Here is a 19,038-nt window from a genome sequence, read left to right on the forward strand (position 1 = left end):
TGTTTGAGAAATCAAAGTCACAACTTTATGAAATGTGTTCAGGGTGTGCAAGCTGTCTGGAATGTAGCAATAGTGATCAAATAAACGCTATGAACAGCTCACCCTCAAAGGCCCCCAGAAACTGAAAAGGGAGATGGAGCGAGTGGTGTTCAATATGGTAAGCAGGCATGGAAAAAGAAGGAAAAGGACAAATAGGGACTTCGGGATCAGAGGACGTCACACAAACATGGAGAACTGTCCGTCTGCTGTGTGTGTGGCGCTTCACGGCGAGGTTTGACGGATGTTTGGGATTTTATCACCCAGGTCTGATTTTAGAGGAAAACAGAGTTGATTAGCAGGAGAAGGGACGATTTAATTGACACATTCATTATGTGATGGACTTGTCGGCCTAAAACGGTTCTGCAGTTTGTTTTCTCGGCCTCTCCTGGAAACAGTTCGGTGACAGTTGATCCGAGGTGAATATGGTTTCCTGTCGGTTTGTGTTTGAGCGGCTGACAGCGCCGCTGCTCATTGTGGCTGCATCTGCCAGAGGTTCTATACAGCAGCGAGGAGCTCTGACTTATCTTGCTGAGACAGTTTTTGTACAGGACTCAGGCTGCTTTCCATCACTGTGAGGCTGAAAGCGCAGTAATACACGGCCGCGTCAGACAACTGCAGATCCGAGATAGTCAAACTGATGGATTTCTTCGGGGTTTGGAGGTCAGTCGAGAAACGGATTTTCGCAAAATCTGCTTTATCTTCATCACCCCCCGAGTACTTCTCCAGTATGTACTCGGGCTGGGAGTCTGGATGCTGTCGATACCAGTATAAATAATAGCTGGTTTCTGCAGTATCATAGTTGCAGTTTAATGTCACCACGTCTCCTTCTGGCTTAACATCTGAGGACAGCGGCTGAGTGACAGAATCTCCATGGGTCAGACCTGGAAAATATGTTCAAATAGATAAAGAAAAGAGTGACGTGACTCAACAGTAAGATTCCACCCCAGTTTTGGAAATGAGAAAACTAACGTGATGCCCAGAAATACCTGTTAGAAATGCCCCCCACACAATCCAAATGACGAGTATCTTCATTGTCTCTGTCCGCTCTGTGAAAGCGGAATTGGTTATTTGAAGACACCCATTCTAAATCCCCACCCTTAATAATCTGACGACATTTCTCAGAGGCTCATGCGTCAGTTCCGTGTCTCGCCAGTGGCACCCTGAGATTGGTAATTGCTCAGATGACTATCAGTGAATAGAAGCTCCCCAACCTGTACTACATTCGGTGTCACTGTTGGGCGAATTGTTCCGCTTTGGAAACGGGATGTCAAGAAAAAAACCTTCATTTTGTTATTGGAACGGAGGAGCAAGGAGTGTTGATACATTTGGTGGATTTCCAATCAATGTTCTGTGCACATTCTCTTAATTTTAGCATCCGAGCATTAGTGCCTGAGCCTCAGTGAGAGTCCAGAGAACGGTGGAGGCTGTGGGCCACTGAATAATTTTAAAACTGAGTGAAACCAACATTTTAACGAAAATGTATGCCACGGTTCAAGAAGATCAAGGCAGAAAAGTGGATTTAAACGGAAATTCAGATGAACAGTAATCTGACTGAATGTTAGAGCAGATTTGCAGGCAGTCTAATTTTTATGTTCGAATGTTGAGATATCGGTGGATGGGCTGTGAATACCATGCAATCTTCTTTGTTTTACTGAAGGTACAGAGAAATCAATCAATGAAGTCTAGTTGCCTGTATATTATTCCTGAGATAATGTAAAGCGTGTACTGTGGGTGCTGTCCTGAAAGCTGGCCATGCACTGTTGGAGAACAGATATCCACTCCATCTGATGAAGGAGCTGTGCTCCGAAAGCTTATGGTATTTGCTACCAAATAAACCTGTTGGACTTTAACCTGGTGTTGTGAGACTTCTTACTGTCTGAAATCAGCAGGGTTAGGATATGAAATTGTCATGGTGCAGCTAATTGTGACATTGCCGTTTCTTCAAAGGTCCACTCAGAGACAACCCGATGCACTGTGTGGTTGTGATCCCATTCTGATATAATGTACTGGGAAGAGTCAACTTTAAGAACTTGCGCTTTTTCTTATTAATTATTATCAACATGGGAGTCACTGGACAAGTAGTTCAAGGGCCCAGAATAATGCTTTGGGAAAATTAGTTCAAATCCCACCATATCAAATCGTTATATTTCAATTCGATTTTGGAGAAAAATGGTCAAAAATTAAATTTAGAAAAGTCAAGGTTAAATTTAAATGTGATGAATTGATATTGAAAGCTCGTCGCATTGATGGTGCTGGAACGCTTTCACTGCAAATCCACCTAGTTCACTAATGCACTTTGTGGAAGGAAATATGCCATCCTAGCGAGGCCTGGAATGTGTGCGATTGCAGAATAACAACAATATAACGAATTCTCAAATATCCCAGCCCGGTTCGAGGACAAAACGTGATGGACAGAAATATTGTCTTGTCACCGACGCCCAATTAATAATTTTTAAAAAGAGTTCATATCATTTGAATAATGGCAATGCCTGAGTTACAGCGGTCAGGAGAACAGCATATTCTTTACTTTCAATTGGGAAGAAAACGCTAAGTGAGAAGTGAGAAAATTGATGAGGAGAGGTCGGTTGTGGTTCTGCTTCCTTCTCCCCGAGTCTATGACTACAGTTCGGAAAAAATCCCCGTAACACTAAGGGGCTATTTAGCATGACCAATGCACCTAACCTGCAAATTTTTGGACTGTGGGAGGAAACCGTAGCATCTGGAGAATACCCAGGTAGACACGGAGAGAACGTGCAAACTCCGCACAGACAGTCATCCAAGGCCGGAATTGTATCTGGGTTCCTTGCGCTGTAAGGCAGCAATGATAACCACTGTGCCACCGTGCCGCTCATTTAGTAATGCAGGACACGTGAGGTAGGCCAGAGAGAGGGGGCGACACAGAGCAGAAAAAATAGACTGCGGGCTTTGTTGCCAATAGCAACGGTATGCCAATGGTACCAGAGACATTGTCCGTGTCATTTCAAGTTTGGAGAAACATGTGACGACTGCGCCCTCTGACGGTGACTCAGGGTACGTGACACTGTCCGCAAGCGCAAGGTTGTCGATGGGCAGACTCCAGCGGTCTTTTATTGAGAGACGTGTTTTCAAACAATTCAACTATGTAAACACACGCTAGGGAAATATAAATAAATTGAAAGAACAGTGCATTCTGTGTCATTTCTGAATCTCTTCCTTTCTGTCCTCCCCCCATCAGTTGGCTTTGTATTTCGCACTCGTAATGTCTCACTTTCTTTCATTTCTCCTTCCATACTTTTCAAATTGGTTGTCCTCTGCCTGTAATCCTAAGCAGAAAACGATTTCCAGAATTTTGACGCAAGGAACGGCGATATGGTTCAAAATGAGGATGGTGTGTGGCTTGAAGTGGTGCCGCAGAATGTGGTGTTCTTGTGCATCTGTTCCTCTTCTCCTCAGAGATGAAAGAGATTCCGGATTTCGAAGGTGCTATCGAAGCAGGCCTGGCGGGTTAATTTAATCAAAGTTTCAAGTACATACATTAACTTATAATGGAAGAACAAAGAACAATACAGCACAGGAACAGGCCCTTCGGCCCTCCAAGCCCGCGCCGCTCCCCGGTCCAGGATTGAATCCTGAATCCAGGATCCCCGCCCAATTTTCCAGCCTATCTACATCCTAATATCCTATCCACCGAGCTGTCCCTCACAGCTACGATGCTTTGTTCATCACAACCTATTAACTCACCCCCACCCCCCCATTCCAGACCATGTGATCTCCAGGGAGAGGCGAAAACCCAGAGTGAAAACCCCAGGGCCAATATGGGGAAAAAAATCTGGGAAATTCCTCTCCGACCCCCTGAGGCGATCGAAACGAGTCCAGGAGATCACACTGGCCCTGATCGGAAAATGCTTCCCAACCCTATTCATTTCCACTTCTAGACTGTGGTTTTGTTGGTTAACAAATAAGGATCATTGGACACCGTTATTTTTAAGAAGGTTTGTTTATTGATGAGAAACGTTGCGCAAACCTGGTTATCCAGATTGCCGAGTGACATTGATTTATAGAGTCCACTCTCTAAGCCTCTTGTGTCGTCCACCTCCTCCTCTTCCAGTTACCATGCCCCAAGAGGGCATTGGTGACCATGGATGTCCATTTGACCGCTCTGTGATTTCAAAGTACTCCAGCGGTCTGTCATTGACTTCTGCAGTATTGTTGACCAGGTATCGGTTCCGTTCCCATCACCTGCCATCAGCAATACTGAAAGGATTTACAGGCTGATAATCAACGTGTTGACCTCGTTAAGAACATGACCATCAAGTTTGGTAGTTTGTGTTCTGTGGAACGAAGGGAACTTGGCGTGTTTGTCCACAGATGTCTGAAAGAGGAAGGGGATGTTAGTAGGGTGGTGAAAAGGGCGTACGTGACACTTCACTTTGTCAATCATGACATAGGTTGCAAAAGCAGGGAACTCATGTTGGAACTGTGCAGAACTTTGGTGAGGCCACAGCTTGAGTACCGTGTGCAGTTCAGGTCGCCACATTCTCGGAAGGATGTGATTGCAATGCAGGGGGTGCAGAAGATATTTACCAGGATACTACCTGGGATAGAACATTTAAGTTATGAAGCAAGGTTGGGTAGGCTTGGCTTGTTTTCGTTGGAGCAGAGAAAACTGAGGGGCGACCTGATCGAGGTGTACAAGATTATGAGATACACGGACAGAGTGGATAAAGAGCAGCTATTCCCCTTAATTGAAGGGTCAGTCATGAGGCGAAATAGGTTCTAGGTGAGGGACAGGAGGTTTCGGGGGAATGTGAGGAAAGCCTGTTTACCCAGAGGGCGGTGACAGTCTGGAGTACGCTGCCTGGGAGGATTGCAAAATCTCTTCCCAGCATTTTCTTCCAAGTCCCGCAGTTTGATTTGAAACAGCACAGCTTCTGTTTGTAGCTTCACCACAGACTCAAACTTCACCACAGACTCAAACTTCACACACAGACTCAAACTTCACACACAGACTCAAACTTCACACACAGACTCAAACTTCACACACAGACTCAAACTTCACACACACAGACTCAAACTCCACACACAGACTCAAACTTCACCACAGACTCAAACTTCACACACAGACTCAAACTTCACACACAGACTCAAACTTCACACACAGACTCAAACTTCACCACAGACTCAAACTTCACCACAGACTCAAACTTCACCACAGACTCCAACTTCACACACAGACTCAAACTTCACCACAGACTCAAACTTCACCACAGACTCAAACTTCACACACAGACTCCAACTTCACACACAGACCCAAACTTCACACACAGAACCAAACTTCACACACAGACTCAAACTTCACACACAGACTCAAACTTCACACACAGACTCCAACTTCACACACAGACCCAAACTTCACACACAGAACCAAACTTCACACACAGACTCAAACTTCACACACAGACTCAAACTTCACACACAGACTCAAACTTCACACACAGACTCAAACTTCACACACAGACCCAAACTTCACCACAGACTCAAACTTCACACACAGACTCAAACTTCACCACAGACTCAAACTTCACACACAGACTCAAACTTCACCACACACTCAAACTTCACACACAGACTCCAACTTCACACACAGACTCAAACTTCACACACAGACTCAAACTTCACACACAGACTCAAACTTCATCACAGACTCAAACTTCACACACAGACTCAAACTTCACACACAGACTCAAACTTCACACACAGACTCAAACTTCACCACACACTCAAACTTCACACACAGACTCCAACTTCACACACAGACTCAAACTTTACACACAGACTCAAACTTCACACACAGACTCAAACTTCACCACACACTCAAACTTCACACACAGACTCAAACTTCACACACAGATTCAAACTCCACCACAGACTCAAACTTCACACACAGACTCAAACTTCACACACAGACTCAAACTTCACACACAGACTCAAACTTCACACACAGACTCAAACTTTACACACAGACTCAAACTTCACACACAGACTCAAACTTCACCACACACTCAAACTTCACACACAGACTCCAACTTCACACATAGACTCAAACTTCACACACAGACTCGAACTTCACACACAGACTCAAACTTCACACACAGACTCAAACTTCACACACAGACTCAAACTTCACACACAGACTCAAACTTCATCCTCTGGACAACATCTGTGAGGAAAACACTTTCTTTCTCCCCCTGGGAAATACAGAGACAGAGAAATTCTCTGGAACTGGAATTAGAGCTAAATATAGTGAGGGGGAAATGTTTGTATTTTGTGGAACCTGTTTTTATTGTCTGAACTTTTAAAGTGTAATTTATCTTGTCTATTCAAATACTGTTTCTTAATGCATGATTCAGTGATGTTAATTTTAGATTAATTTTTAAAGTAAAATTTTTTAAAAATGAAACATTGTCTTTCAGTTTATTCCATTGGGATTTGTGGGAATGTGTTTATTATAAGGTGACCATGAGGATCGTAACAACATTGATATGTCTGGTGTTGTTATATGGTGCATATGGTGTGGAGATGCCGGTGTTGGACTGGGGTGGGCACAGTAAGAAGTCTCACAACACCTGGTTAAAGTCCAATGGGTTTATTTGGAATCACGAGCTTTCAGAGCGCTGCTCCTTCTCACCTGATGAAGGGGCAGTGCTCTGAAAGCTTGTGATTCCAAATAAACCTGTTGTACTTTAACCTGGTGTTGTGAGACTTCTTACTATATGGTGCATATTAGGTATATTATTTATGGATTTGTATTACAGTTGATGTTGTTTAATTCCAGAATAGTATTGTAACTACTCTGTATATTTTCCAGTCAAAGAGTCAGCAGAGCACAAGATAAATCAATTCAGCAGCTTGAGTCCATGCCAAGTCTCTGTCGGGGAATCCACTCAGTGCCATTTTTCCTCCATACCCCTGTTCCCCAGTACGTTTAATTCCTTCAAGTGCCCGACCAATTTTATTTTGAAATGACTGGTCGTCTCCACTTCCACCACTCTCATCGTCAGTGAGTTCCAGAACATGATTGCTTGCTCCCCAAGTCAAGTTCTTCCGCACCCATCTGTATCTCTAATCATGTAATAGAGTTCTGAATATTGCATACATTTTTAGTCCACTAAATATGCAAATTTTTTATATGCTTAGACACAAGCCTGTGAGAAGATTTCAGGAATATGTGTCCTGTACATGAAATAGTCGGCACGGATCTGTCGATTAGGATGAATCAGCACCCTCAGGACAATGTCTATTTCAGGTCCAGCAAAGGTGAGAATGGAGGGAGAGTGTTTGGGATGGAGATTTACAAATTTTCAAGAATGAGAGGAAAGAATGTTCCACAGAAACTAGAATTGTCTGTTCTGAGTTTTTATCCTGTACTGGCAGCAATGATTTTTGTGAATTTCTTTCACAGGCTATTAGAAGGGGAGAATTTACAGACACAAATCTCAACAAACATGACGTTAGGATCTGACAGAGTCACACAATTGTTCAGGATTTGAATACCATCGGCATTTGAAACTAGAATGGAAAATGTTTGTCTGTTCCTTCAAACTGTTTAAACATCAGTGTGACTGGAAAATCACTGAGACACATCCACTCGAGTGAGAGTATTCCAGTGAACTGACTGTGGAAAGAGCTTTAACCAGTTACACAGCCTGGAAAAGATTGAAGGATTCACAGTGAGGAGAGACCATGTCTGTGTTAACTGTGGGGTCAAATCTTCATCTGAACCTGGAGATGTACAAAGACACTCAGACCATGGAAATGTAGGGACTGTGGGAAGGGATTCAATTGTCCCTCGAAGCTGGAAACCCTTCGATGCAGCCACACTGTGGAGACACCGTTCACCTGCTCTGAGTTTGGAAGGGGATTTCGTGATTCATCCACCCTGAGGAATCACCAGCGACTTCACATCAGGGAGAGGCCATTCACCTGCTCTGAGTGTGGGAAGAAATTCAGCGATTCGTCTGCCCTGCTGACACACCAGCGGGTTCACAATGGGGAGAGACCATTCACCTGTTGTGTGTGTGGAAAGGGATTCACTCAGTCATCTACCCTGCAGAACCACCAGCGATTTCACACGGGTGAGGGACTGTCCCCCTGCTCAGAGCATGGGAAGGGATTCACTCACTCATCCCTCCCGCTGACAAACCAACCCATTCACACCATGGCAGGCACACCGATTAGTGATCTTTTGGATGCTTTGACTGTGGCTGTTAATTGTATCAATAGAGGTGAAGTTTATTCAAATTGAGGGCACTGATGAGATAGTTATAATGAGCAGGTAAAAAGTGGAACTCACTAATATAACTTGGAGTCAGAGTTGAACCTGTAATGTTTGATTCTGTGAACAAATCTAGACCAAATAAAGTTTGACTCCACCCCAAGGCTGTCAGGATTATAACATGGTAACATAAAATGCTTGTCTAATGGTGAAGGTTGGAAACTAAAAGAAAGTATATTTCGGACAGAAGCTTCCAATCCCAGCAGCTTTTGTGAGAAATGACTGAAAGGCAGTGGGAATTGTCAGGGTCTGATTACCTGCTGATGCTCTCGGAGTCTGAACCATACAACCAGTGGAAGAATGAAGTGGCGATGTGGACACGGGTTACATCCCGATCAAGGAGGAAACAAGATCTGGCCTTGGCACTGTCACTTCCTAACACAAGGAAAATCAGCAACAAAGCATTTTCTGACCAGCCAAACTGCAAGTTGATAACTGCACTGGCACGGATGATTCATGTCAAGAATTCACTTCAGGTGGTTGGAGGGTAGAGTCCCTGTCAATTGGTCTATGGGAGAAATCCCTAATTCCCCTCTGTGCCGGGCGATCGCCCCCCTGCTTTAAAGGGATACAATTAGTTCCATTTTCAGTCATCAATTATCTGATTGTTCCATGAAAAGAATTGCTCGAAGCAACAAATTATTGGAGATACCAGAAGAGGGTTTCTTCATGTGTAACGTTTGGACTGAAGGAGAAAAACCATCTTTTTCTTCGATTTGTTTTGAAACACTGTTTGTGTGAATTTTTGCGATCCCGGTCAGGACTGTTAACGTTTGCAGAGAAATTCGAACACCCGGTGATTAACTGAAAGAATTACATCACAAGATTCCACATTTTTAAACAAAAACAAACTTTACTGTATGTTTAAATAAAATTTAAAAAGACAACACTACAAATTGAATACTACAGCCAATAAAGATTTATGATATAAACCAAGTTCTATTTTTTTACCTCACCCCAAGAGTTTCTTTATACTTAACAATATCTTGAAGGTTCATTCACTTCTGTTCCTAGGACCATCCCAAAGGTATGTCAAAGCTCTCCACAATTCACTTTAATTCTCCCCAGTACTCCAGATATTCTCCAAGCTCCAAGAGTTTATGGGAGTCCATCCATTATCTTTTCACTAAACAAGCCTCCAATTTTCCTTTAAACTCTCAAACTGTGGACTCCTCATTCCAAACATGGGCTTCACTGCATTCTTGCTGAGGGATTTAAATGTTGGAAACACCCCTGGTTTCCAATGGTCCTCTAGGCTTCTAGTCCCACAGCTGGTTCACAGTTCCTGGTCCCACAACTGGTGGCTTCCAAGCTAACTGCAGACTGTCCGTTGGAACCAGGTCATTGATTGGAAAGGACTCAAAAGGTTACGGGGAAAAGGCAGGAGAATGGGATTGAGATTTATCAGCCATGATCGAATGGCACAGCAGATTCAATGGGCCGAATAGCCTAATTCTGCTCCAATATCTTATGGTCTAATTCTAACCAAGGCTCCACCCTGAATCACATATCCCCATGGTAACAGAGACGATTGAATATCTAACAGATATTCAGCTTCAAAATTGGACCTTTTTTCCTGAGGTCTGCATGAAGAATTCACCTAACAAAAACAGTACAATAATTGTCAGACCCAATGTCTCCAGCTAAAAGACCCAGCTGACCTTTTACAGTTCTTACCTCTGGAGTTTTGACTTCTGAAACCAACATGGACCATGCTTTGTGACTGCGAATTCCCTGAGGGTGTTTTTGTCAGATTCTCAATCCAGGTTTTCCATTTTTTAAAAGCAATTCTTGCAACTAATTCTTATTTCTAAAACATAGGAATTATAAAATTAGATTTCTGTAACAAAAACAGGAAGAAATGAAAATGTATCACCTTCATAATATCCCAGTTAGAATATTACAATATACAACATGCTGTATATCTGAACAGCCATGATCTTATTGAATGGCGGAGCAGGCTCGAAGGGCCAAATGGCCTCCTCCTGTTCCTCAATCCACTGTTTTCCTATGTTGATCTATCTTATAACCTGCAACAGACACAATAATCCCTCCATTGTCCACTTCACATTCACAAGTCCAGCTTGATAACAGCACACTGCTGGGTTCCATGTCCAGGAATTCAGTCCACTGAAGGTGGAAATTACTGCTTGCAGTGTTTTCTGAAAGTTCTCTTTTTACAATAATTATAGTCCAAAGTTCCTCCTGCAAGAGGACAGTCCTCATTGCTGTTCATTTGTGAATTTTCAAGTTCTGTTTTAAAACAGTCTGTTCAGAGTTCACGTTTTGAAATTTATTTTCTTCCATATTTGTGGTTCCTCCATTGTTTAAATCCAGAGAGAATATTCCAGTCAATTCCACATTGAAACTGTCTTCTTCTTGCTCAGTTATAGCTGATTCCTTTATTGTCCAGGACAATATATTCACAATATCTTTAAAACAGAAATTAAACATTCCCATTTGATTTCAGACAGTAACATATTCTGTTAGTTTGTTCTTTATTGTCGATGTCAGGCTGGGGTTGTTCCCCTTGGAGCAAAGGAGGTTGAGGGGAGATTTGATAGAGGTGGACAAGATTCTGACAGGTTTAGATAAAGGTGGACAAAGAAAAGCTGTTCCCATTAGCTGAAGGGACAAGGACTAGGGGGGACACAGATTTCTTGTTTTGGGTCAGAGATGCAAGGGGGGGGTGGGGGGGGGATGTGAGGAAGAATATTCTGATGCAGCGAATGGTAATGACCTGAAACTCGCTGCCTACGAGGGTGGAGGAAGTGGAGACAATAAACAATTACAAAGGAAATTGGATGGGCATTTGGGATGTTCCAAACAGAACGAAGAACAAAGAAAATTTTGTTTTCTTGAAACAAAAAGAAACAAAAAAAGAACAAAGAAAATCCATCAAGACATCATTTGACTGAGTGTGGCAGAAAGGGACCGACACAGGGTTGGAGTCGGTGGGATTCGGGGGAGGGCGGGGGGGAACTCTCCACCGGTTGGGGATATACCAGGGACAGACGAGGATGGCTGTGGTTGTTGGAGGTCAGTCATCACTGCAAGGGTCACTGCAGAGTTCATCTAAAACTCTGCTGGCCATGTTTAAACTCAGTAAGAAGTTTAACAACACCAGGTTAAAGTCCAACAGGTTTATTTGGTAGCAAAAGCCACACAAGCTTTCGAGGCTCTGAGCCCCTTCTTCAGGTGAGTGGGAATTCTGTTCACAAACAGAACTTATAAGACACAGACTCAATTTACATGAATAATGGTTGGAATGCGAATACTTACAACTAATCCAGTCTTTAAGAAACAAAACAATGGGAGTGGGGAGAGCATCAAGACAGGCTAAAAAGATGTGTATTGTCTCCAGACAAGACAGCCAGTGAAACTCTGCAGGTCCACGCAACTGTGGGAGTTACAAATAGTGTGACATAAATTCTGATTCTAGGATCGCATGATAAAGACTCAGGAGGAAAAAAGCAGAAATATTTATGTGAAATAGTGTGACATAAACCCAATATCCCGGTTGAGGCCGTCCTTGTGTGTGCGGAACCTGGCTATCAGTTTCTGCTCCGCGACTCTGCGCTGTCGTGTGTCGCGAAGGCCGCCTTGGAGAACGCTTACCCGAATATCAGAGGCCGAATGCCCGTGACCGCTGAAGTGCTCCCCAACAGGAAGAGAACAGTCTTGCCTGGTGATTGTCGAGCGGTGTTCATTCATCCGTTGTCGCAGCGTCTGCATAGTTTCCCCAATGTACCATGCCTCGGGACATCCTTTCTTGCAGCGTATCAGGTAGACAACGTTGGCCGAGTTGCAAGAGTATGTACCGTGTACCTGGTGGATGGTGTTCTCACGTGAGATGATGGCATCTGTGTCGATGATCCGGCACGTCTTGCAGAGGTTGCTGTGGCAGGGTTGTGTGGTGTCTTGGTCACTGTTCTCCTGAAGGCTGGGTAGTTTGCTGCGGACAATGGTCTGTTTGAGGTTGTGCGGTTGTTTGAAGGCAAGAAGTGGGGGTGTGGGGATGGCCTTGGCGAGATGTTCGTCTTCATCAATGACATGTTGAAGGCTCCGGAGGAGATGCCGTAGCTTCTCCGCTCCGGGGAAGTACTGGACAACGAAGGGTACTCTGTCCACTGTGTCCCGTGTTTGTCTTCTGAGGAGGTCGGTGCGGTTTTTCGCTGTGGCGCGTTGGAACTGTTGATCAATGAGTCTAGCGCCATATCCTGTTCTTATGAGGGCATCTTTCAGCGTCTGGAGGTGTCTGTTGCGATCCTCCTCATCCGAGCAGATCCTGTGTATACGGAGGGCTTGTCCGTAGGGGATGGCTTCTTTAACGTGTTTAGGGTGGAAGCTGGAGAAGTGGAGCATCGTGAGGTTATCCGTGGGCTTGCGGTACAGTGAGGTGCTGAGGTGACCGTCCTTAATGGAGATGCGCGTGTCCAAGAATGCAACCGATTCCGGAGAGTAGTCTATGGTGAGCCTGATGGTGGGATGGAACTTGTTGATGTCATCATAGAGTTGTTTCAGTGATTGTTCACCATGAGTCCAAAGGAAGAAAATGTCATCGATGTATCTAGTGTATAGCATCGGTTGAAGGTCCCGTGCGGTGAAGAAGTCTTGTTCGAACCTGTGCATGAAGATGTTGGCATCTTCATGAAGATCTATGATGACATCAACAAGTTCCATCCCACCATCAGGCTCACCATAGACTACTCTCCGGAATCGGTTGCATTCTTGGACACGCGCATCTCCATTAAGGACGGTCACCTCAGCACCTCACTGTACCGCAAGCCCACGGATAACCTCATGATGCTCCACTTCTCCAGCTTCCACCCTAAACACGTTAAAGAAGCCATCCCCTACGGACAAGCCCTCCGTATACACAGGATCTGCTCGGATGAGGAGGATCGCAACAGACACCTCCAGACGCTGAAAGATGCCCTCATAAGAACAGGATATGGCGCTAGACTCATGGATCAACAGTTCCAACGCGCCACAGCGAAAAACCGCACCGACCTCCTCAGAAGACAAACACGGGACACAGTGGACAGAGTACCCTTCGTTGTCCAGTACTTCCCCGGAGCGGAGAAGCTACGGCATCTCCTCCGGAGCCTTCAACATGTCATTGATGAAGACGAACATCTCGCCAAGGCCATCCCCACACCCCCACTTCTTGCCTTCAAACAACCGCACAACCTCAAACAGACCATTGTCCGCAGCAAACTACCCAGCCTTCAGGAGAACAGTGACCAAGACACCACACAACCCTGCCACAGCAACCTCTGCAAGACGTGCCGGATCATCGACACAGATGCCATCATCTCACGTGAGAACACCATCCACCAGGTACACGGTACATACTCTTGCAACTCGGCCAACGTTGTCTACCTGATACGCTGCAAGAAAGGATGTCCCGAGGCATGGTACATTGGGGAAACTATGCAGACGCTGCGACAACGGATGAATGAACACCGCTCGACAATCACCAGGCAAGACTGTTCTCTTCCTGTTGGGGAGCACTTCAGCGGTCACGGGCATTCGGCCTCTGATATTCGGGTAAGCGTTCTCCAAGGCGGCCTTCGCGACACACGACAGCGCAGAGTCGCGGAGCAGAAACTGATAGCCAGGTTCCGCACACACAAGGACGGCCTCAACCGGGATATTGGGTTTATGTCACACTATTTCACATAAATATTTCTGCTTTTTTCCTCCTGAGTCTTTATCATGCGATCCTAGAATCAGAATTTATGTCACACTATTTGTAACTCCCACAGTTGCGTGGACCTGCAGAGTTTCACTGGCTGCCTTGTCTGGAGACAATACACATCTTTTTAGCCTGTCTTGATGCTCTCTCCACTCCCATTGTTTTGTTTCTTAAAGACTGGATTAGTTGTAAGTATTCGCATTCCAACCATTATTCATGTAAATTGAGTCTGTGTCTTATAAGTTCTGTTTGTGAACAGAATTCCCACTCACCTGAAGAAGGGGCTCAGAGCCTCGAAAGCTTGTGTGGCTTTTGCTACCAAATAAACCTGTTGGACTTTAACCTGGTGTTGTTAAACTTCTTACTGTGTTTACCCCAGTCCAACGCCGGCATCTCCACATCATGTTTAAACTCACATTAAGTGTTATTCCACTATCACCCTTGTGCACGATGATCCACCCAGTAAAGCAACAACTTAATATTAAAATTCTCATCCTTGGTTTCAAATCACTCCATGACCTTGCCTGTCCCAATATCTATAATCTCCTATCAGCCCCACAACCCTCAATATATTACACTGCTCTAATTCTGGTCTTTAGTTTGTCCCTGACCTTGCTTCACCATTGCAAGCTCTACCTTCAGTTGCTTAGGCTCCAACCTCTGGAGTACCATCCCGACACGTCTCCAGCTCTCCATCTCGCTTTACTCCTTTAACACACCCCTTAAAATCTACCACTTTGACCAAACTTTTGGTCATCTAACCTAATATCTTCTTTGTGGCTCAATATCATGCTTTACTTTACAATGCTCCTTGGATGTTTTATTACTTTAAGGCGCTATATAAATATATTTTGTTGTTCCTCATGTCTCCTGGACCTAATCATTTTCAGCGGCTTCATTAATTACCGTCTCCCCACCGTAGGGTGGGAAACGGGGATGTTCACTGATGATTGCAGTGTATATTACCATTCACAACTCTGAATACTGAAGCTGCCCGCATGCAGCGCAGGACCAGGACAACATTCAGGTTGGAGCTAATACTGTCAATTCATACTGATACCACATAATTATCAGGAAATATCTATTTCCAGCAAGAAAATCTAACCATCTTCCCTTGATATTCAATGGCATTACCATCAGTGAATGTCCCACCAGCAATAACTTTGGGGTTACCATTGACCAGTCATTTAAATACTGTGGTTACAAAAGCAGATCAGAGGTTGGGAGCTTTGTGGCAGGTTACTCACTTAATGACTCCCCAAAGGCTTGCCATGATTCACAAGGTATAAATCAGGAGTAAGGTGGAATATTCCCTACCTGGATGAGTGTATCTGCAACAATTTTGTAGATCCTATCCAGGACAAAGTAGCCCGCCTGATCAGCATCTCAAATACCACCTTAAACATTCACTCTCCACCATTAGCCCACAATGGTGGCAGTGTATCCCACATATTAGATGCACTGCAAGAAATCACCAAGGCTGTTTTCACAGCATGTTCCAAACCCTAACTTCTACCACTTGAAAAACAAGTGCAGCCAGAGTTTGGGAATGCCACCATCTGCAAATTGTACTCCACATCACATACCATTCTGAGTTGAAAATCAATCACCATTCCTTCTCTGTCACTGCATCAAATTCCTGGAACTCCCCAACAGCATTGTGGGTATACCTACACCAGATGGATTGCAGCGATTCAAGAAAGTGGCTCACTTTCTTCACAAGGGCAATCAGTGATGCACAATGAATGTTGGCCTTGCCAGCCACATTCACATCCCCTGAAAGAATAAAACAAAATCCTCATCCCTGGTATCATTCCCAGTCATGAGGACTGTAATTATCAATGAACAGCTCCGCTTTCGACTTTATGATGGGGGGAAGGTCATTGGTGGAGCAACTGAGGATGGATGGGCCTCGGACACTACCCTGGGGCTGAGATGATTGGCCTCCAACAACCGCGATCATCCTCCTCTGTGCGGGATGTGGCTCTCGCCGGTGGAGAGTTTCCCCCTGATTCCCATTGACTTCAATGTTAATCGGGTTGCTTGATGCCACGCACAGTCAAATGCTGCCTTGATGTCAATGGCAATCACTCCAACATCACCCAGTTCAACTCTTTTGTCCATGTTTGGACAAAGGCTGTAAATGAGGCAGGAGGTGAGTGGTCCTCGGTGGAACCCAAAATGAGCATCAGTGAGCAGGTTATTGCTGTATAAATGCTGCTTGATCGCACCGTTGGCAACAACATCTTCCATCATTTTGCTGATGATCGAGACGAGAGACATTGGATGGCAGTTGGCCAGTTTGGATTTTTCCTTATCCATCGCCTTCAGCTGTTTATTGATATCCCTTGAAGTGAATCGAATTGGCTGAAGATGGGCATCTGTGATACTAGGGACCTCAGGATGGATAATCCATATGGAGAGATTAGAGAAGCTGGAATTGCACTCTATAGAGCAGGAAAGGTTAAGGAAAGATTTAATCGTGATATTCAAACTTTTGAGAGGTTTTGATAAAATGCATGTCTGTTTCCATTGGTTGAGAACTAAAAGACATCGGGTGGAATTTCATGAAAAAAAGTCGAAGTGCTGAATGAGTGAGAAAAGTTTCAAACTCGTTTCTTGGGCAGATTAAAAAACGCAATCTTGTGGCACTTAGTCAAAAACAGTCACAATATAATCCTCACTGCAGGAGGAAGGGGAGGAACCTAAACTTGCTGGGGAAGCCAGCTGCTGATCTGGAGGGGTGTCATTGTGCATGCGCTCCATCCTCCCAGTTTCCATCTTCAGTGGACATCCCCCCCTCCCCACAGAAATCGCCCCGCCAATCTCCTCATCTGTAGCGTTTCCCCCAAATCACCAACCCCTCCCCGCAATCAGCATCCCTGCAGAGTTCCCCCTCTCGCCACCTCCCCGATCGCCACCCCTGCAGAGTTTCCCCGATCACCAGCTCCCTCCCCCATCAGGACTCCTGCAGAGCTCCCCCCACTAACCCTCTCCTCAATCACCACCCCTGCAGAGTTTCCCCGATCACCAGCTCTCTCCCCCATCAGGACTCCTGCAGAGCTCCCCCACCCCGAGCCCCCTCCTCAATCACCACCCCTGCAGAATTTCCCAATCACCACTCCCTCCCCCGAGTCAGCTTCACCGTCCCACGGAGTGACCCAGGGGTCCATTGGCGCCTCGAGGGAGGAGGGAGGCCTGGGGATGGTGCTGGGGCCTTCCACCTGGGGGATTCCGGCCGATGGGATGCAGCACTTTCCGACTCCCCCTTTCCTGACACCGGTGCATCTCAAGAGCAGCAGGGTGAACAGCAAGGCAAGGATACATCCATATCACCAGGAAGACGGCTGGACCCCTCTAGGTCCCAGCTCTCCAGCAGACGCCTGCCAGGGGCATCACAGGAAAATGGGTGCGGAGTGCAGCTGGCTGCCTCCAGTTCTGATGTGCATCCTGGGGGGATGCGTTGATGTGGCGCTGGACCACGGGAGATGGAGATGTTGTGGGGTGGCCAGGAGGGCACGGGTGAAAGTCTATATGAGAAAGGTTTAGGGAATTGGGCTCTGTTGATGATCACATCCACCTGTTTTATAGCACTGTTAACTATCGGCCCTTCGTGTTATTGCATTGTTAGTTTCACCAATAAATGTTCAAAGATGTGCAGGTTAGGTTGATTGGCCATACTAAATTGATCCGAGTGTCAGGGGGATTAGCAGGGTAAATGTGAGTTTACGGGAGTAGGGCCTGGGTGGGATTGTGGTCGGAACAGGCTCGATGGGCTGAATGGCCTCCTTCTGTACTGGAGGGATTCTATTCTATTCTCTATAAAATTACAGCACAGAAACAAGCCCTTTGGCCCTCCAAGCCTGGAGCAACCATGCTGCCCGTCTGAACTAAAACCCCCTACCTTTCCGGGGACCATATCCCTCTATTCCTATGCTATTCATATATTTGTCAAGACACATCTTAAAGTTACTATCGTATCTGCTTCCACTACCTTCCCCGGCAACGAGTTCCAGGCACCCACCACCCTCTGTGTAAAGAACCTGCCTCGTACATCTCCTTTAAACCTTGCCCCTCGCACCTTAAACCTATGCCCCTAGTAATTGACTCTTCCACCCTGGGAAAAAGCTTCTGATTATCCACTCTGTCCATGCCCCTCATAATCTTGTAGACTTCTATCAGGTTGCCCTCCTCAACCTCCGTTGTTCCAGTGAGAACAAACCAAGTTTCTCCAACTTCTCCTCATAGCTAATGCCCTCCACACCAGGCAACATCCTGATAAATATTTTCCGTACCCTCTCCAAAGCCTCCACATCCTTCTGGTAGTGTGGTGACCAGAATTGAACACTAGATTCCAAGTGCGGTTTAACTAAGGTTCTATAAAGCTGCAACATGACTTGCCAATTTTTAAACTCAATGCCCCGGCCGATGAAGGCAAGCATGCCGTATGCCTTCTTGACTATCTTCCCCACCTGCATTGCCACTTTCAATGACCTGTGTACCTGTACACCTGGATCCCTCTGCCTATCAGTACTCTTCAGGGTTCTGCTATTTACTGTACATATCCCATCTGTATTAGACCTTCCAAAATGCATTACCTCACATTTGTCCAGATTAAACTTAATCTGCCATCTCTTCGCCCAAGTCTCCAACTGATCTATGTCCTGCTGTATCCTCTGCCGGTCCCCATCGCTATCCGCAATTCCACTAACCTTTGTGTCGTCCACAAACTTACCAATAAAACCAGTTACATTTTCCTCCAAGTCATTTATATATATTACAAACAGCAAAAGTCCCAGCACTGATCCCTGAGGAACGTCACTTGTCACAGCCCTCCATTCAGAAATGTACCTTTGCACTGCCAACCTCTGTTTTCTTCTGACTAAATATCTCGAAACTTCCTAACACCCTGTCACTCTGTGATCCTTGTGACATTTGAAACCAGGTATTCACAAAAAGACTCAAAGAGCATCAGCCCACTGGA

General features: G+C 45.3%; 1 gene segment (V, D, J or C); it reads right to left on the minus strand.

Moving 5' to 3' along the window:
- Window positions 1-534: 534 nt before the first annotated feature.
- Window positions 535-14,750, minus strand: LOC144486181 (T cell receptor alpha variable 38-1-like). The segment is given in 2 exon segments: window positions 535-878; window positions 14,666-14,750. Coding segments are annotated over 2 exon segments (429 nt in total).
- Window positions 14,751-19,038: the final 4,288 nt, after the last annotated feature.

The sequence above is a fragment of the Mustelus asterias genome, unplaced genomic scaffold (genome assembly GCF_964213995.1).
Source record: "Mustelus asterias unplaced genomic scaffold, sMusAst1.hap1.1 HAP1_SCAFFOLD_296, whole genome shotgun sequence".
Classification (NCBI taxonomy): Eukaryota; Metazoa; Chordata; class Chondrichthyes; order Carcharhiniformes; family Triakidae; genus Mustelus; species Mustelus asterias.